At 40.8% G+C, this 21,031-nt stretch overlaps 1 protein-coding gene across 1 annotated transcript; it reads left to right on the top strand.

Annotated features, from left to right (window-relative positions):
- The first annotated feature begins 3,847 nt into the window (after positions 1-3,847).
- On the top strand, positions 3,848-20,638 carry LOC127624641 (neuropeptide FF receptor 2-like). The gene is made up of 3 exons (XM_052099451.1): positions 3,848-4,199; positions 15,551-15,650; positions 19,714-20,638. Exons 1-3 carry the CDS (start codon positions 3,848-3,850, stop codon positions 20,636-20,638), a joined length of 1,377 nt encoding a protein of 458 aa, XP_051955411.1.
- The last annotated feature ends 393 nt before the right edge of the window (positions 20,639-21,031 follow it).

The raw sequence follows: 21,031 nt of genomic DNA, 5'->3' as shown, positions 1-21,031 counted from the left end.
TTTGCTTGCATCATGAAAACATCCTTGTCAAGCTCACATCAATGTGGACAATTCCGTCACAGGCTTGACAATTTTGGGGTTTATGGCGCATTTAACCTCAAAATATTTAATTATAAATATACTGTATTACTTTAGTTACATTAAACTGTGTAATAAATTTTTAAATCCCCTAAACCAACACCATTTCTAAACCTAACCACTTAAAATGTAATAAAACATGTAACTGGGAGGTAAATATTTGACAATAATTTTTACATGATAGATATAAAAAATATTTTAACTATAAATATTTTTTTAACACCTAACCCAACCCCTACGCCAAAACCTAACCAATAATGTAACAACAGTATGTATAACCAACCAACAGTATAAAAAACATAGCAAGCAGATACAAGCAGAGTCAGAATAATTAATAAAAAAAAAAATCACCATAAAGTATTCCAAATAACTCATGCTGCATTTAAAGCCGACGGCTCAAGTCAGAAGTTTTGGTGGCGCAGGCAAAAATTAGCTTGAGGGCTGTTTGTTTCTGAGAGTGTGTTGCGCAAGCCAAAACCACATCTTTATAAACACTAAGCTGTCAATGCAAAGTGTTAAAACTTTTATAATTTACAACTAAATCTGCTCACCGTATCAGCTGAGATATGACCCTTGAGAAGGGCATGTCTTTCAGAACTCATGGCAACATGGAGTAGATCAATTCTACATTAAGACCAACCTGGTCTGGAAGTGAAAAATTATCAATGACATGTCAAAAAAGACTATATATAGCTGATGCATGGTATGGTCATTTATATGTACATATAAAATGTCTAATAATTGTTACAATATAAGGACAAACTTCAAGTATATTGCAACGTGTCTTCTGGAATACATCAAAATCCTGTCCTGCACTGATGAGTTTAAAAGATCAAAGTTTGAAATGTTTACATTTGTCTTCAGTTTGAGTCCGCTTTACTCAGCTGGAAAGCAAATTAATTGATATTAATGAATGCAGTCTATCTGAAGATTCTACCTCAACTGTATTTATCAGATATAGGACACTTAAAAACAGCATGCCGAAACCCTATAACAAACTGTCTCTCTGATGCATTTCAACCTTTTTAGCATAATTAATTCTTAGGCTTTGATGTGCTTGGTCATATTTTACCATTTACTAATATATATGAACAATGAGTTTCGAGATTCTTCCCTGACACATGGGCTGTCACGAACCCCGCTCCTCTGCCCCATCCCCGCTTCGTCGCACACACACACGCGCACTCCCTCGAGCTTACTCGCTCGTTCCGCCCCCTCGACCTTGCACGCTCGTTCTGCTTCCTCGAGCGTGCACGCTCGTTCTGATTCCCCGAGCTCACATGCTCGTACACAATCTCCCCCCTCGGGCTCACATGCCCGCTCCCAATCGCCAGAACATTAAAGACACTCCCGCACACGCCTCATTCAGCACCTCATTGTATACACCTGCACTCGCCTCATCAGCACACCAGAGCATTGTATACACCTGTACTAGTCCCATCACCTGTCATTCGTTTCACCTGCACCACTCGTTTGTTCCCCTATAAATACCCCAGCACATTCGTCTCACTCTTGTTGGTTATTGTTTAGTTTTCCCCTTCGCTTTGCCAGCACTAGTCATCCCCTAGTTCCCCTGTCTTTTGCTCCCGCTAGTCCCGTCTAGTTGTGTCCTGTTTCCCGGCTTCGACCTACCGCTCTCGTTGACCACTCTCTCCCGGATTTGCCCCTTTACCCAATCTTGATTCCCCGGCTCCGACCTTACGCTCACCCTGACCACTCTTCTCTGGATTTGCCCTTGTTTGTACTTTTGCCTGCTTTTAATACAATAAAAGCAGTTCTCACCGACATTGTGACTGTCTCTTCTTGTGCGGGTGACATGGGCAGAGACAGAGAAATCTTCCTCCAAGGAAACTGGGCAACTATACAGGTGAATGTGAAGGTGACGGTGAACAGGAAGGTAACCACACCTCTAGAGACCAACAGACACACGAGTAATCTCCAACTAGAAAAGAGAGCAAGGTTAACACTTGAAGCAAACAATAAACTGGCAAAGTAAGAGGTAAAACCAAGGAATAAGTAGGGAGTGCAATCAGTGAGAAGCAGGTGGAACGGGCGAAAAAAATCATTGCCATGATAAGCGCCTCCCCAGGAATGATCAGCGTTCCCATGGAAATGCTGATCACGTGTGCCGGCTCCACCTGTGAAACACTAGGGAGAGAGAAAAACAAACAACAAATTTAAGACTGCATTCTTAAATCCTTGCTAAATTTGTGTGACTAATATTGTTGTATTCTATAGAAAAGTCACAATTGACAGTAAATCCATGTCACTGGAACCTTAAATTATAGTGTCTCCCATTTCCAGACACTGCATAATGTTTCATAGAAAAATATAATTAGAAATCCCTGTGAGATCAACATGAACCACGAATGCTGGGGTGGCATTTCACTTGTGACATCATAACTAACTAAATACGACGTTTCTACTCACCTGTGTCAATCTCACCAGTTTGTTTACAGTCTGCTCCAGACTTGCAAGATAAGTGTGAATTTGTGAAACCCTAGTTTACTGCCCATCTACTTACCTGTTTGAAACTTAACTGATATACTACGAGCCTCTCTGAATGCTCCCTGACTGAAGTTGAAGTTACCTGTTTGGGCATACGTTAATTTGGAAGTTACCATTTATGGATTTGTGCCCTCTACCTTAGTTCACTGTTTGATCATAGACTGTCTCCAAAGAATTTGTACTGTACCTGAATACTTACCTGCTTTTGCTTTTTTTGTTTATGTCCAGTATAATAAACTTCTGCACCTGAGTTCATCTCAAGCTCCTGAGTTGGCGCATCATTACACAAGATTCTAAAAACATTTATCCATATACCATATTTATTTTAAGTCTTCCTCTGAGAGGAATGGAGATTGCTTACCACAATATATTTAAAACTGTAACCAGGACTCTCCACGTCCGGTACTCCAAATGACATCACACACGATGGGATTACCCTTATAAGAAGTGACTAGAATTTATATAATTCATAACTTCCCCATTTTATCCAAACAAAGTTAAAGTTTTACTGCATGTTAATACATGGGTGGCATGGTGGTGCAGTGGTTAGCACTGTCGCCTCACAGCAAGAAGGTCATGGGTTCAAACCCTGGTTGCCCCGGCCTTTCTGTGTGGAGTTTGCATGTTCTCTCCGGGTACTCCGGCTTCCTCCCACCATCCAAAAGACATGCAGGCTAGGTTAATTGGTGTCTCCAAAAAAATTTGCCCTAGGTGTGGATGTGGATGTGGATGTGGATGTGGATGTGGATGTGGATGTGGATGTGGATGTGGATGTGGAGGTGAGTGTATGTCTGTCCAGGGTGTCCCCCGCCTTTCGCCCAATGTTAGCTGGGATAGGCTCCAGCCCCCCGCGACCCTGTACACAGGATAAGCGGTTGATGGATGGATGGATGCATGTTAATACACTGTACTGTGCATAAAACAGAATGGAGTGGAGATACAAGTCAATCTCTGAATGGTGTAGACATATCATTTTGCAGATGGAATAGTTGTAGTGGAAATATTTTTCTCACTATTATAAGAGCAATATGAATGAGAGCTCTGTCATGTTTTGCCTTATGCAGATGTCATATATTGTTTGGCCAGAACCAGAATTATATGGTGGATAGTTTCTTATTTTTTAAAAAGTAGAGATTATCTTGTCTTCCATACTTTCTTAGGGGGTCTGTTTTCTTCTTACATGCATGTTTGAAATCCAGAAAAAGGAAATGTGTGTTCCATTATTTCATCCACTCCCTTTCTCTCTCTCAACAGGAATACTATGGCGCTGGAACTATTGGATCCCAACTCTACCGGTTCATCAACATTCTTCTCTGTGGACACCTTCCATAACATCTCTGTTAACTACACCTCCTCTCATGCATATTTTTATCCAAACATCACCTATGTGGACTTCTACCTGCATGAGCCCTTGGTATCAGCTATTTTCATTGTATCATACCTCCTTATATTCATTGTATGCATGGTGGGAAATGGAGTGGTGTGCTTCATCGTGCTAAGGAGTAAGAACATGCGTACAGTCACCAATCTCTTCATTCTCAACCTGGCAATCAGTGACCTGCTTGTTGGCATCTTCTGCATGCCCACAACCTTGGTGGACAACATCATCACAGGTGAGGGCCATCTTGCAATCTTGCAAAAAATTTGTTTTTGGTGTTAAAACAGTGCAAACACGAACTAAAGTATATTGGTTGAATAAGTGAACCTTCAAAAACAATTTTGAAACATACACTCACCTAAAGGATTATTAGGAACACCATACTAATACTGTGTTTGACCCCCTTTCGCCTTCAGAACTGCCTTAATTCTACGTGGCATTGATTCAACAAGGTGCTGAAAGCATTCTTTAGAAATGTTGGCCCATATTGATAGGATAGCATCTTGCAGTTGATGGAGATTTGTGGGATGCACATCCAGGGCACGAAGCTCCCGTTCCACCACATCCCAAAGATGCTCTATCTGGTGACTGTGGGGGCCATTTTAGTACAGTGAACTCATTGTCATGTTCAAGAAACCAATTTGAAATGATTCGAGCTTTGTGACATGGTGCATTATCCTGCTGGAAGTAGCCATCAGAGGATGGGTACATGGTGGCCATAAAGGGATGGACATGGTCAGAAACAATGCTCAGGTAGGCCATGGCATTTAAAGGGGTCATGACATGAGAAACCAAATTTGCCTTGATCTTTTGGTATATAAGAGGTCTTTGTATCATTAAAACGTCCTGCAAGTTTAATATTTTAAGACGTCCTCCCCATTCTAAACGAATCATTTATTTAATCAAGCTCAAAATACAGCTCGTTCTGGATTCATGGTTAGAAGTGACGTGTCGGTTAGAAGTGACGTAACAGCGTTTGCATATGACCGCCTCCAGCACAAGATAACTACGCTTTAAGCGCCAAGACAACTACGCTGATTTCAGTATCGCCGTGCGCCTCACAAGTGTTCAGTCGATGGACAGCGAGCTCTGACAGAGACTACTTGTGCACAGGAAAATTACGATGCCACACAGATGTGCTGTTCCTGGCTGTGGTCAAACAAAAACTCTGAATAAGCTGCCGAAAGATCCAGACGTCAGGGAAAAATGGATGCAGTTTATTTTTTGAGGACGTCCCAGTCATGGCAGTGTTAACTTAAGCGTTTGTTCTGTACATTTTAAGGATGACTGTTTTGAGAACAAATCTCAATATGATGCTGGCTTTGCCAGAAAACTGTTGCTCAAAGATAAGTCCGTGCCGACTATTCTGGGAACAACGACGACGCAAACTGTAAGTAATCTATTTTAAACTTTAAACTACTTTTTAAAGCGCAATTTCATTCATTATGAATAATCACAGTGTTTTTACTTAGTTTACTTGCATATTGTTCTGGCTGGAGGCGTCAATAATTGATACATAGGCACTGACGTTAGCCAATCATAACAGTGGGCGTTAACACTGAGGTCTTAAATGGAAAACGCCCCCAAAACAGACTGTTTGAATCAGAGGATGAGAAACAGGGTGGGAAAAGGTCATAAATCACTAGATTTTAAAAGTTTTTCTTAAAAAAAAATATATTAATACTATAATTGCACCTAAGGGAACATAATAATACAATAAAAAAAACCATGTCATGACCCCTTTAAACGATGCCCAATTGGCACTAAGGGGCCTAAAGTGTGCCAAGAAAACATCCCCCACACCATTACACCATCACCACCAGCCTGCACAGTGGTAACAAGGCATGATGGATCCATGTTCTCATTCTGTTTACGCCAAATTCTGACTCTACCATCTGAATGTCTCAACAGAAATCGAGACTCATCAGACCAGGCAAAGTTTTTCCAGTCTTCAACTGTCCACTTTTGGTGAGCTCTTGCAAATTGTAGCCTCTTTTTCCTATTTGTAGTGGAGATGAGTGGTACCTGGTGGGGTCTTCTGCTGTTGTAGCCCATCCACCTCAAGGTGGTGCGTGTTGTGGCTTCACAAATGCTTTGCTGCATACCTCGGTTGTAACGAGTGGTTATTTCAGGCAAAGTTGCTCTTCTATCAGCTTGAATCAGTCGGCCCATTCTCCTCTGACCTCTAGCATCAACAAGGCATTTTCGCCCACAGGACTGCCGCATACTTGATATTTTTCCCTTTTCACACCATTCTTTGTAAACCCTAGAAATGGTTGTGCGTGAAAATCCCAGTAACTGAGCAGATTGTGAAATACTCAGACCGGCCCGTCTGGCACCAACAACCATGCCACGCTCAAAATGGCTTAAATCACCTTTCTTTCCCATTCTGACATTCAGTTTGGAGTTCAGGAGATTGTCTTGACCAGGACCACACCCCTAAATGCATTGAAGCAACTGCCATGTGATTGGTTGATTAGATAATTGCATTAATGAGAAATTGAACAGGTGTTCCTAATAATCCTTTAGGTGAGTGTATATTGAACTGGGAGACACATTAAATATTATTCTCCATGGAGACCATTGTCTACTGTATATGCATCATTACCTCTTAATATTTAAAGAGCAGCTCTGCAGCTATTATCTTCCTCACCTGTTTATTATTCAATGGTATGGCTATAATTGTGGTCCATCATTTTGAGGCACTTTGACCCAGATTTTTTATTTTGGGATGGAGGCTTAGGTAAACTACTATGCAACAAGTCATGAAAGAAATTGACCAAAAAAAAATTAGCTGACAATGAAATACACTAAATCTCACTGAACAAGCTCTTCCTGAACACCCTGCAATTTCCCCATTCTTCTACATCACAGTGAAGGCTATTAAACTCATTTTTATTTCTGAAAAAAGTAAATTTTGCTTAGTGGCTTTTTGAGGCAGGAATGGCATTTTCCTTGGCTACATCCTCATTTCTTTCATTTGGTAATCATGCAATCATTAAAAATGTTTAAACCTATAGATTGGCTCATCCATCAAAGAATCTGCCTTCAAAATGACAATGGACCTCGTGAAGCTGTTAGGAACAAAGTTCTTTTTTGGGGGATTTTTTCCCCTTTTTCACCCAATTTGGCATGCCCAATTCCCAATTCCCAATGCGCTTTTAAGTCCTCGTGGTCACCTAGTGACACGCCTCTATCTGGGCGAATCCCAGCTGCCTCCGTGTCTGTCAACCCGCGCATCTTCTCATGAGGCTTGTTGAGCACGTTGCCATGGAAACATCTTCACGCCATCCAAGCGTCATCCACGCTCAACTCGCCATGCGCCCCATCGAGAACGGACCACATTATAGCGACCACGAGGAGGTTACCCCATGTGACTCTACCCTTCATAGCAATTGAGCCAATTTGATTGCTTAGGAGACCTGGCTGGAGTCACTCAGCATGCCTTGGGATGCGAACTAGCGAACTCTAGGGGTGGTAGCCAGCGTATTTACCACTGAGCTAAACAGGCCTCCAGGAACACAGTTCTTGACTATTCTAACCCTGCCCACCATGATGTGTTCCCAATCAGTAAATGGGAAGAACTCTCTGCATAACTCTCAGTCTCTGCATAAGCAACTAAATCCACAATTGGACTGAAGAAATTGTGAATTAAACTGCAAGGACTGTAGCTGGACAGATCTTGCAAAGCAGTTTAACCTTGTTACAATTAAAAACAGGCTGTTGTGCCTTTAATGTTTTCTGTAGAACAGAAATAAATTTAGACTTAAAACAGCTTAAAGTAATTTTCTGAATTTTATCAGTGTGTAATATACATAAGAAGTAATGCTTCAAGTTCACATGCATTGTTGAGCGAGCGACAAAGTGAAAACACCAATCCTGAAATGAATTCTGTGTTTGCATCTTGTATTTAAATAAAAAATGTCACACCTGCATCAAAGATTAAAAGTATTAAAACAGAAACAAGAAACCAAAAAGCAATGCTGATTATCAAGCACGAACATCACTGATGGATGTATTGGTGAGCAAACTACGACAGCAACATAGTGCTTCCTTCTCACTCCATCCCAGCGGTAATTGGAATGAAACGCATTCTGTCAGATGTTGTTGGACTAAATGGATGCAAAGATAAGACAATGATGTGTCTGCAATGAATATTAGTGGTGATGCGAGACTCAAAGCACTTCTCTTTCATCTGGCTGTAGAGAAGGTACACAACATATACACATATACAACATGCCTGCTTAGGCAGCAAATTAACATGCAGTTGTTAAAACAAAATTAAATAACAACTTTTAACCATATATTTTATGGGCTACTGTATATTCATAAATGCAATGCAACAGCATTGACAAATCAAGATGCATACCATATAAGGCTTTGCAAGCTGGCAAAGAACTGCAAGCTCAAAGCACAAATTCTTCAAAGCGAAAGTCCGTCCAGACTTCAGAGATATGCACTCTGAAAGTGCCTGATTTTTTTTCTCTGCAAGATCTTATAGAACATGGAATATAAAATGGATATAACATCTGGCATAGAACAAGGTTCAAATATAACCAAATTTGTAAATGCAATTAGTCACAAAAAATCGAAGTGACAAAAAACTACAGTGACAAGCCATATTCAAGTATAGATTAGTCTACAGTATTTGTGGTTATTTTTCCACCCAAAAATGTCTGCCCACAAAAAATTTATACTGTTACTTTATATTTATTCTCCAGACCCTTTCGTTACTTATACGACTGAACACCGCAAAAAATAACAGCTGTAAGTGCAAAAATGCATGCAGATTGGCGATCGAGATGTGAGATTCGTTGAAAGAATCATTTGAGCCAAATCTTTTAAATATGATTCCTTTGAATTGAACAAAAATATTCAAAAAGCGGGCAGAGAGACCTGGAGACCTGTTCATATAGTCAGTGAAATGTGTTTACATTTTAAAACAAGGTATGATGTTTATTAATAATTACCTGTGCTCACAAATTTATTATTATATATTATTATTAAAATTTACTTATTTTTATATTTTATGAAGATATGAATGGTCTTTGCCTAAGCAAAACCAGTTTTCTGGTGGTTGCTAAAGTGGTGTATTTGCTTTGTAGCATATTTATGCTACATTATGTGTTTACTAGGGGTTTCTGGATGGTCTTACTTTTTTTTTTTTTTTTTACCTATTTAAATATAATTTTATTAATATTATACTTTTTTATTAATTTCATGAATTTAATGAATCTGAATTGAAAAACTATAAACCAATAAAATAAATCACACATTTATTGAAAGTAACACACCAAAATTGGACAAAAAATATATTAAAACTATATTAAATATTATTCTTCATTCAGTTCTGTAAAAATCTAATTTTACAGATTTTATTAACAATTATCCAAATAATGTAAAGTTTTAGAAAACTATTATATATGCAAAACAACAGTCAAGTAATGAACTTGGCTAGCATCTTTCAAAAAGTTTAAATATGCAACAGTAATTTTAATTAAAACAAAAGGCAGACCACAGAATGGCCTCTATTCCACTGATCTATATATAACTATAATATATAATTATATGTATAGATCAGTGCTCTATTCTGTTTATGTAAACATATGTACACTTTAAGTTAAAATTATTGTGCAAAACAACAGTGCAAAACAGCAGTATTTGAACTAAATCCAACCTCAACTGTAAACGACAGATGTATCCTCAAGTGAAGAACAAGTGTAATGTAATTGCTATACACATCAGATTGGACCGCTTTCTATTTAAGTACAAGTGACCGGTTTCTCTTCAAGAACAAAAGTTGTTAAACTTTCTGACAGTCTCTCCTGTCAGAAAGCTCATCAAGAACATGAGATGCTGCACTGAACAGTCTCTCACTCTCTGTGCTGGTGCTTGGGCAGATAAATACCTGTGCGCAATCTGCGCAAGCAAAGGAAAGCGGTCTTTGTTTATGTGACCGTAGTCAAGGGGATTGTCGCTTCTGGCATAGTTCCGCTAGATATGCCTTAAGTTGTGGTGTAGCTGTGCTAGTGGTGACACTTTCCTGTAGAATCTCTTGCTGTACTCTGTATATATATATCTTGAAATTTCTGCTGAATATACACTGGAGATCGCAAATTTGATGTCCTTATCAGAAACTTTTAAGAATTTCCACACCGCTGACATGATCGGCCTTTGTTTGGTAGTGCCATGATAAGGGCTAGATCGATCCAGAGTGAAATCTGAGCACTGAGGGGCGGGGCGAGGAGGTATATATTTTCGGCTCATATTTTCGGCCTTTTTTCTCTTTCGGCCTTTTCTGTGAATATGTGTGCAACACATCAATAAAATTGACTGGAATTTATAGACTCTGCTGATGACATCATTGGATGCACCTGTAGCAGGGCTATAAATAGACGCATCACAGGGGGATTGTCAGATCTTTTGTCTTCAGATCACTATGTGTGTATTGTGCTTCTTGAGCCTGTCAGAAACTTTCTACTTTCCTCTGTTAGGAGTTAGATTTTGTTAGGCAGTACGCAGATCCTTTCTCTTTTCTCTAAAAAGAATGACTGAAAGACAAAGCAAGCAGTTTTGTTTTGTGTGTTTGGGGGAAGAGTGTGCTGCTCTTGCGTTGGGGCAGGGCGGGTGGGAGCATTGAGATTTGTTCTCAGTCCAAATGCTTTGCACTCGTCTTGCTTACTTCCGAGAGTCAGCACCCACACGTCCATCATGTGGCTCTTGGGTCCATCCCTATCGCTCGCTCTCTCCCCAGATCCAGCTGGTCCTTCCCGTGATCCTGAAGCGGGCTCCGTGCCTCTTCGGTTCATGAGGGGGACAGTGAATCTCTTGAGTCTGCGGACTTCGAGTTACCCACCTCCAAGCATTCCGTGCATGATAATAAATCATTGGAGGAATTACTCGAGGTGATTACTCGTGAGGTGGCCAGGCTACAATTAGACTGGCCACGCAAAAAAGAGACCCCCAAACGCTCCAAGTTGGAGGACAGATTACTGTCTAGTGGCCAAGGGAAGGGAACACCCCATCAGTCCCTTCCTTTCTTTGATGAACTCCATGATGAGCTCTCTCGTTCATGGAGGAAACCTTATACTTCCTGTGTCTTCGTGCCCTCAACACCAATATATTTGACTATCGTGGGTGCTGAGGCACGGGAGTATTCGGTGATGCCGCCGGTTGAAGAGACACTTGCGGGTTATCTGTTGCCTTTGTGGGAAGAGTGGGTCTATCGTTAAATAGACCCACTCTTCCCACAAAGTCATGCAGGACCACCTCCACCTCCACGGAAGGCAAACACTTACTTTGGCAGTGTTACAGGCGTACCAGGCTGATCTGTTGAAGGACCTGAGTGCGGGCACCACGGTCGACGAGGAGGCTTTCACCGAGCTTCGTCGAGCCATGGATCTGTCTCTCCGCACGACCAAGCAGACAGCCTGCGCCATTGACCGGTCTATGTCTGCTTTAGTCAGCACGGAGAGACAATTATGGCTCAACCTGTCGAGAAAAGAACAAAAGAACAAAGTTTTCCTTCTCGATTTCCTTCTGGCTTATTTGGTGATGCTATGAATGTAGTATCACCAAGTTCCAAGAGGCAAAAAATCACGAGCAAGCCTTCGGGCAATTCCTTCCTCGCCGCACTCAGGGGGAGGGGCCGACGGCCACCCAGCCCTGCCCCGGTCCTTCTAGAAGGGAGGCTCAAATACAAAGCATTTTTACCTCAAGTATTACAAATGGATACTTAATACAACACTGGAAAACAAACAATTTTTATGTTGCTCTACAAAGTATGTTGCTCTACAGCTAACCACAGAGATCAACATCAAAGCATCAAGAAGACTGTGCAAGACAAAAAGCTTCACAAAGTTCATGAGATCAGTGTTGACACAGAGCTTGTCCAGCAATGTTTTTGTTGTTAAAACCACCAGTTCCGCTGAGATACCACAAACAACACAATATTCCAGTAAGCATTGTCTCTGAAAGCACATACTGTCACGGTTTTTAAATCCTATGTCTCTTCCTTGTCTCGTGCTTTATTTATTACTTGTGTGTGTGTGTGCGTGGATGTGTGGGCATGACGACTCGTTACCGTGATCAGCGCTCAGCCGCAATCACTCCTCTTCACCAGCTTTTACTCATTTCAATTACTTTAAATACTCACCACTTTCTCATCTCCTTGTCAGATCGTTTGTTTGTGATGGCCGGTTGTGTTGATCCCTCTGAGTTCCAGTCCAGTTCCCTCGTTGTCCCTGTTCAGTTGGCTGTTACCCGGATTCGTCGTGTTTGTTCAGCACTCCTCATCACTCTTCTCACCCCATTCATCTGACCATTGGAGCCCCTGAGTTACTAAACCTTCACCCTGGGCTTTTCCCCAATCTTCACATTTTGACTGTCAATAAACTTATTGTCACTTGCAACTTGCTTCCTAGCTTCATTCGTGACACATACAAATCGTTTGTGTCAGCCACCAGAACTACTGCCATCTAACATCTGATTTATGACTTATGGTTCCAATAAGTCATAAATGCACATTCTATCATGGGTGGATTTACCTGTCACAAACAGTAACATAACAACACAACCTGTGAAACTTTCTATGTGATACCTGGTGATGACTGTTCTCTGCTTAGCTAAACAGTAGAAAAGCTGAATATCATTAAAGTACTGAGCTACTACAGCTCTCTCCCCCAACAGCAGCACTGTAACATATGAGATGCCTGAAAGAGAATGAGAGTTGTTTGTTTCTATGCATTTGAAAAATCAAAGTCAAGTCAGATTAAACAAAGTAAGCTAAGCTAAAAGCTATGAGTTTCTCACATATTCACACCCCCAAAGACAAAAGACACAGAGAAAGTGTATGTGATGATGGCATATTTGGTTGACAAATGTTAACATTGTGTGTGATCGTCAACAATTACTAACAATAGATGGCATCATACATGAGTTGAGTGTGCTACTGTGTTCTCAAATCATGATCTAAATAAGCTCAAACTGCATCTCGATAGCAGGTATATAACAATATACCTAGGTCTGAGGAGATACAAGCACCTGAACTTCTTTATTACATGTTCTGCTGAGGGATCTTCTCTTGCTAGACACAATCGATTGAATGAATCAATGCTTTCTACACACCTTATTTATTTACCAAATAACATGCAGCCCAACTAATTAGGACTTATATCATGTTACAAATCCCTTGTCAGTTTACAGTCTAATATTACATGAAAATGAAAAGAAAAAAAACAGTTAAGTAATTTTGACTGATTTGTAGTTTCTTTTGCATGGTTTTTGAAATATGAAGCAAATTTGCACTTAGTATTGGAGGATTTCGCTCACTGATAAATATCCATACCCATTTAAAAGACAAAGAGAAAAGTAGAGCATCGCAGGTGCTTCCTTATCACATGCAATGAGTGAGTATAGGCATCTTTACAATGCTGAGTCAAAACGGCGCAAATCAATGCTCTGAACTGAATCCTGTTTAAAGATTCAAAGCAGCATAAAATATATACTAAAATTAGCATATGACTCACCCTTAGTGTAAGAAGCAGAGCCTCCTTAAACTTTGCTTTTGTCATGACGATCAGTGTGTCAAGCAGTGTGTCTTGTGTGCATCTTTTCTTCACAGTGACCCTGTGTTTCCTGCTTTTAAAAATATTTTCTACTTTTTTTTAATTCTTTGGTGATTAACTTGTTTCAGAAAGTTACTTATATCCCTGCTGAAATGACCAGCATTGTTGGTCAATAGCTTATGCTGTGTTTTGTATGCTGGTCCCCAGCACGAGATACTGGTGTGCTGGTGTCCACACCAGGCTTCTTAACTAGCTTAGTCAGCTTCACCAGCTAGGTTTTGCTGGTGAAAATTATTGCTATGCTGGTCCATCAGCTAGACCAGTTCCAAAGCAGCACTAACCAGCAGGGAATTGCATTCTGGCTCAGCTGTTTTGTTTTTTTGTTTGTTTTTTTTAGCAGGGATGTCTTGACAAATTTGCTTGGGCTGCCTGAAATTATAAACACGCCCCTGGGAATGCGTGCTGAACAAGAGTCAGTGCTGAACCAGCTCTAAGACAGTCTCACTAGCAATGACCCAAGAAAAATCACAGAACTGATGCCAGTCATGTGTGTCTAGGTGCAATTACCCCTTTAGAAAAATAAAGCACTGAAATCTGTCATAGCTTATGTCAGTATAGCTTTTATTAAAGTTGAAAAAACGATACTCACAGATGGATTGAAGCACTCACTGTTGTGTGGAGCTTCACTCCTATAAATATAGCAACCCATTAACACTTGTAACAAACCATTAACCCATCATGCTCATCTGGAACAAATTACGTTCCAAGCCCCCTGATTGTTGGGGAATGGTCCACAACCTTAAAATTTAACTATATGTCATGCCACCATGTTTCTACACCATCACAGAGCAACATACAAGCTTAAAAGGGTTGCTGAAGAATATAAATATTCCCTTTTACAGCATGGCACACAAAAGCCATGACTCTTGAACAAATTTAATATATTTAAATTTAATAAAAATAAAATAAAAATAGAGTTCACTTATTCATACCAACTCAATCAAGCTCAATCACTTACATTTACATTTACATTTATGCATTTGGCAGACGCTTTTATCCAAAGCGACTTACAGTGCAATTATTACAGGGACAATCCTCCTGGAGCAACATGGAGTTAAGTGCCTTGCTCAAGGACACAATGGTGGTGGCTGTGGGGATCGAACCAACGACCTTCTGATTAACAGCCCTGTGCTTTAGCCACTACGCCACCACCATCCCCGACAATCACTGACACTGTGACTCACACCAACACTCATAAAATAAAAGAACATCAGCAGTGACCTCACCTCTTTCACCAATAATAATCTGTAATCCTCAGAAACCATCTTCAATGGATCACCAAGTCATTCATGTACCTCATGAATCAGGGCACAATCAGGACAATCAGGCAAAGACCCTCTTAAGAGAGTCATGGTATAGCAAACTATCTTGTGTTTCAAGCCAGTGCACCTGTGAGACATTGTGAGCCACTGCTAATGTCCTTCCCGAAAAGGCCTGGCAGGGTGTCAGTGCAGATTTGCATGGTCTGCTGCAAACAGGTGAATACTTGGGAGTCATCATAGATGATTATGCTCATTACCCAGTATTGGAAGTTCTTCAGTCCAATAGGGCCAAGTGGAATATGTATATGTAGAAGTGAATTAAAGGATTTGATGGTTTCAATACAAGTTCAATTGACAGCCTTTGTGGCAAATGTTGATTACCATATAAATTAATTTCAAATCTGGGTTACAGTGAGGCACTTACAATGGAAATTAATGGGGCCAATTCATGAACATTAAAATACTCACTGTTTCAAAAGTATAGCCACTAGATGTACTGCAAACAATATACGTGTTTACATGATTTAAGTGTAAACTTTTTTTAAGAGTAAAAGTCAAATGGGTTTGGAACAACATTATTATGAGTAAAGTATGACTGAATTTTAACTTTTGGTTGAACTGTCCCTAGGAACTTTTTGAGGTAGTATGTGATTCACAGCCATTTCATCGCTGTTGTCATTTTCACTTTTCTCTGGCAGGCTGGCCTTTTGGCAGTTTGGTGTGTAAGCTGAGTGGGATGGTACAGGGAATATCGGTTTCCGCCTCTGTCTTCACACTGGTGGCCATCGCTGTGGACAGGTGGGGAACAAAAAAGTCTATTTGTTTGTAGGTAATTGTGTGGTCAAATGTTTTTCCTGATAAATCTGTTTTATTCTGTAAATTCTGTTTTTTTACAAAGATTTAAATGTTTAATCACCCAAAAATGTATTTTGTGATCATTTATACCATTTACCCTCATGTCGTTCCAAACACATATGACTTACATTCTCTGTAAAATGTTAGTCTCTCCGTCACCATTTATTTAATTGGATCTTTAAACCATACAATGAAAATGAATGGTGACTGAGTCTGTTATTCCCTTACACAACCCCAATTCTGAATTGATAACACTACAACTACACAATAAATTATGTTTTACCTTGTGAATTTCATTATTTTGTATTTATTTTTAATGTATAGTAATTTCAAATCAGACATGCTCCACGCTCCAAAAAAGTTGAGATGGGCAAATTACGACTAATAAAAATTTGACGAGTTAAAATAACAATATGAAACGGGAGATGTTAAATAGTTGAGGCAATCATGTCATTGTATGTAAGGAGCCTCCAAAAACAGCCTAGTTCTTCAAGAGCAAGGATCATTCAAGACGTGTCAATTTGCCAACAGATGCTTCAGCAAATAATCCAGCACTTTGAGAATAATGTTCTCCTAAGACAAATTGAAAGGATTTTGGGCATTTCACCCTCTACAGTGTACAATATAGTTAAAGGAATAGGGTCAAATCTCGGTGCGTAAAGGACAAGATGAAAACCACTTTCTTAATGCACGAGATCACTGATCCCTCAGACATCACTAATCTTTTAATTAACAGCCAGAGTATATTAGCAGCTGCTTACCTCTCTTTGGTCTCAGCTGTTTCCAGCATCTGTTTGTTCCATCCCTGATACATGTCCGACCTCCCGGAAATCCAGCTATTCCCATCAGATGACAAACTCTCTTTTGTTCCAGAGACACCAACAATCTTCTTAGCTCGGATAGCCCTTCTGAGCGTTCAAGCTGCAAAATCCAGCACTCCTACAAACCATGCTCCAGAAGACCACTCTCCCCTCCTCCAAGGCAGCTGGCTTTAACCGTGTCTCATTCCCCATATTCCTGGACTTCATCTCCTCATTCTCTCGCTGTTACTCCATCATGTCCTTCCATTTCAAAATGGTCTGTCAACAGCATACGCCTAGCCCTCTCCAGTTCCATTTCTCCTGCAGACCTTAAAAAAATTAACTATACAAACTTCTCGTGAGCTCCCATAACCATTCAAACATTCCAAAAAACTCCCCAAAACCTCCTAAGAGCAAAATTCCTCCTCTATGTCCCTCCCGTCTTGGCGCTCAAGATGCTCTCATTCACAGTGCGATAATCCAAATGCAGCCAATCGCACTTCCTTTTTTGCCACTTTTTCCTCCTGGCCAAGTACAACAGCTGCTCAAATAGTTCTGATGCTTATCCAGCCCTCATCACCCCTCTACATTATTCCCTAAAATTTCCAGGCAAATTTACTGGACAGCTTGGAGATCCTTCAAAAACTTCCACAGAGCATACAACTTAGTTTTTCCAGATTTTCCCTCCTCTCCATATCCTCTTTCATCTCTCACCTCCATAATACAGAATCAATTCAGTCAGGAACAATCAAAGTATACCTCTGTGGCATACATTTTCTTCTTTAAACTCATCCAAGGCCAACAATGCTCTACCATTACAAACCCCCAGATATATCTCAATATCAAGGGTTTATAAAAAACTGATCCCACCTGTCCTGACACATCCTAAGCAAATGCCTTGCTACTCTTCGCTCCCCCACAAAACAAGAACCCTAGACACTATATTCAATTTGTCTTCCTTCGGCTTCCTCAGAGTCTCAGAACTCACCATCAACTCCACTTTCAACACATACATCCATCACAAATTCTCCGACATTCAATTCTTAAACCATGACACAATCTGTTTCAACATCAAACAGAGTAAAACCATTCAAATAAAAAAGGGACATTCAGTTTTCATTTTCAATCTGGCAACTCCCATTCAGCCATACCAGTCCCTTACCTTTTTTCTACTTCAGAGAAACTCTCAAATCACCTCTTCGAACAACCCTCTATTTGTCAATGACAAAACCCTCTCTGCCTCTAGACACTGGTTTCAAAAGAATCTAAAAATCATCCTCAACAGATCCGGCATTCCTTCCAAACATTTCTCTTCCTATTCCTTACACATAGGGGCCGCTAGTACAGCCACCCAGAAAGGCCTATATCAACACCTAATTAAAATGCTCAGACATTTATCATCCCACTCCTTCGAAACCTACGTTTGATCACATCAGACAAGCACGCCAAACACTCGGACTTCGGACCACACCTCCCTACTATTACACACCTCGCCGCTAACCTAGCCCCGCTGGTCTCGTATCCATCTGGACGTAGCGAGGGCCCTCCCCTTTGACAGCATGTGAGCTACGACGCCTGACGTGGGCTCTCCCGACTAGAAGTAACGTGTTGTGTGCTCTTCCGTTCAAACTGCAGTGTGGGCTCTCCCGTTCGATCACAGCAGGAGCACTCCCATTCAAATTGCAGTGAGCCCTTTGTTCAAGTGCTGTGTGATCTTTCATGCTCTCGACCATGGAGGATCTCCCATTCAGATCGCAGTGTGGGCCCTCCTATTTGAACAGCAGACTGGAGTTACCAGGATTTGTTTGTCCCTGATGAGTTTTTGGTCCGATGAATACACATTTCAAATAGTTTTTGAAAAACACAGCCGTCGTGTTCTCCAAGCCAAAGAAGAATAGGAATATCCAACCTGTTATAAGCGTCATGTCTATATGGGCCAGGGGTGTGTCAGTGGAGTGGTGGTGGCGTAGTGGTCTAAGCACATAACTGTTAATCAGAAGGATGTTGGTTCGATCCCCACAGCCACCACCATTGTGTCCTTGAGCAAGGCACATAACTCCAGGATGCTCCAGGGGGATTGTCCCTGTAATAAGTGCACTGTTATTTGCTTTGGATAAAAGCGTCTGCCAAATGCATAAATGTAAATGTCAGTGCCCATGGCATGACTCACACATCTGTGAGGGCACCATTAATGCAGACAGATATGTAAAAAACATTTATACAGGGACATCCTTCCGCAGGAAAACTTCAAACCACATACTGGCCGAATAAGCAGAGAGTGCGGGGGCTAAATTGGCCTGCCTGCAGACCTGACCATCTACAATCGAGAATGTGTGGTGCATTATGAAGTGCATAATACGGTAATGAAGACCCCGTACAATTGTGCAGCTGAAGACCTGCATAATGGTTGAATAGGGGAAACTTAACAAATTTGCCTTTTCAGTGCCTAAATGCTTAATAAGTTTTATTAGAAGTAAATGGTAAAGTCATACTGGTTTGGAATGACACAAGGGTGAGTAAATGATGACAGACATTTAATTTATATACATTCTGAAATTATTATTTTCACATTTTATTATGATTATTATTATTATTTATTTATTTGAATCCCCTTTTCTCCCAATTTGGAATGCCCAATTTCCAATACTTAGTAGGTTCTCGTGGTAGCGCGGTTACTCACCTCAATCTGGGTGGCAGAGGAGAAGTCTATATTGCCTCCGCTTCTGAGACAGTCAATCTGTGTATCTTATCATGTGGCTCGATGTGCATGACACCATGGAGACAGCATGTGGAGGCTCATGCTACTCTCTGCGATCCATGCACAATTTACCACGCGCCCCATTGAGAGCGAGAACCCCTAACGACCATGAGGAGGTTACCCCATGTGACTCTAACCTCCCTAGCAACCTGGCCAATTTGGTTGCTTAGGAGACCTGGCTGAAGTCACTCAGCACACCCTGGATTCAAACATGTGACTCCAGGGTGGTAGTCAGCATCAATACTTGCTGAGTTACCCAGGCCCCTATTTTCACATTTTAGATATACTGTACATCTTCCTTCACAGAGATATTTTTTAAACTTACACTGTTTCCACTTATTGTTTTTGTTTCTATCTTCTCTACAATGTTTTCTGTCATTCATCTCTTTTGCATTTTCCTTTTACTGTGTCTTTCTTCCTCTCACTTTCTTCCATGTCAATGTCTCAGATTCCGCTGCATTGTCTATCCCTTCAAACAGAAGCTCACAATCTCCACCTCCACCCTCATCATTGTCATCATCTGGGTTCTGGCCATCTCCATCATGTGTCCATCAGGAGTCATGCTACAAGTCACCAAGGAGCACCGTGTCTCCATCTTGCTAAGTGACGGCAACACCACACAACCCTTCTATTGGTGTCGTGAAATCTGGCCGAACCAGGAGATGCGCAAGATTTACACTACAGTACTCTTTGCTAACATTTATTTGGCTCCTCTTATGCTCATCGTCATTATGTATGCCCGGATTGGGATCACCCTGTTCAAGACTTCAATGCCTGCCTCTGTGAGCCAAGTTGGGAACAAAGGTTCTGGTTCTGGCTCAGGGAAACATAGCAAATATGAAAGCCGTCAGCTGGTATCACGCAAAAAGAAGCGGGTGATTAAAATGTTGCTAGTGGTGGCCCTGCTGTTCATTCTTTCATGGCTGCCATTGTGGGCACTCATGATGTTAAGCGACTATGCAAGCTTGAGTGAGCGCCAACATCGAGTTATTAATATATATGTTTACCCCCTGGCCCACTGGTTGGCATTCTGTAACAGCAGTGTCAATCCCATAGTCTATGGGTTTTTCAATGAAAACTTTCGCAAGGGCTTCAAGGCAGCCTTTAAGCTTCAGCTCTGTTCATCCCATTCTGGGAGGAGAACCTATTCACATCGACTGCAGGGGAATGCTGTGTTACCTGCCAGCTTGCCTCTTACCAAAGAGCCTGTGGTGGAGACTGGAGTTCCCAGATCAAGACAAGGGCTCATCCAAGGGCTAGTGTCGGTGGGGAATGGGAAAGGTGCGGGTGAAAGCAGTCAGTCTTCTGGCAATAAGAATATAAAAGAACAGGATCTGATCATGGAAGATCTGGAGAAGGTTTGTATGTGTTAGAGAATACATGGCATTGTTTTGGATCCCTCAAACCTCCTACGTGATTTTGTCTTAATACAGAATAAAATATTTAAATGTGTTCCAAAAACAATACTTATCCTCTTTTGATAAAAAAGTATCAACAGATGCAAAGTTAATGAGTATTTTCTGAAATTCTGAGATCAGAAATTGGCATTATTTAACAGGACTTGTGCATGGCAGATGGTACCAAATCTGTGACTTAAAATTTAAAAAACAACTCCCTTGTTTAAATTCCATACGCAAACCATCAAACTTACTGGCAAATTATAATATCCTTGTGCAGTTCACATCACACAGATGCTGTAGAAACATAAACGTCAATGTTGGGCAACCGAGGCAATTTAACAGATGTTTTTCTTTTAATTGTCAATT

The sequence above is a fragment of the Xyrauchen texanus genome, chromosome 3 (assembly GCF_025860055.1).
Source record: "Xyrauchen texanus isolate HMW12.3.18 chromosome 3, RBS_HiC_50CHRs, whole genome shotgun sequence".
NCBI classification, from domain to species: Eukaryota; Metazoa; Chordata; class Actinopteri; order Cypriniformes; family Catostomidae; genus Xyrauchen; species Xyrauchen texanus.
The sequence above is the reverse complement of the archived record's forward strand: the minus strand, read 5'-3'. Positions and strand labels throughout refer to the sequence as shown.

Excerpts from the sequence above, each read along its gene's own strand:
- LOC127624641 (XM_052099451.1), top strand. The coding sequence starts at position 3,848 with ATGGCGCTGGAACTATTGGATCCCAACTCTACCGGTTCATCAACATTC. Across the intron at positions 4,200-15,550 it reads GGTGGACAACATCATCACAG|GCTGGCCTTTTGGCAGTTTG; the intron begins GTGAGGGCCATC and ends TTTCTCTGGCAG. Across the intron at positions 15,651-19,713 it reads GTGGCCATCGCTGTGGACAG|ATTCCGCTGCATTGTCTATC; the intron begins GTGGGGAACAAA and ends TCAATGTCTCAG.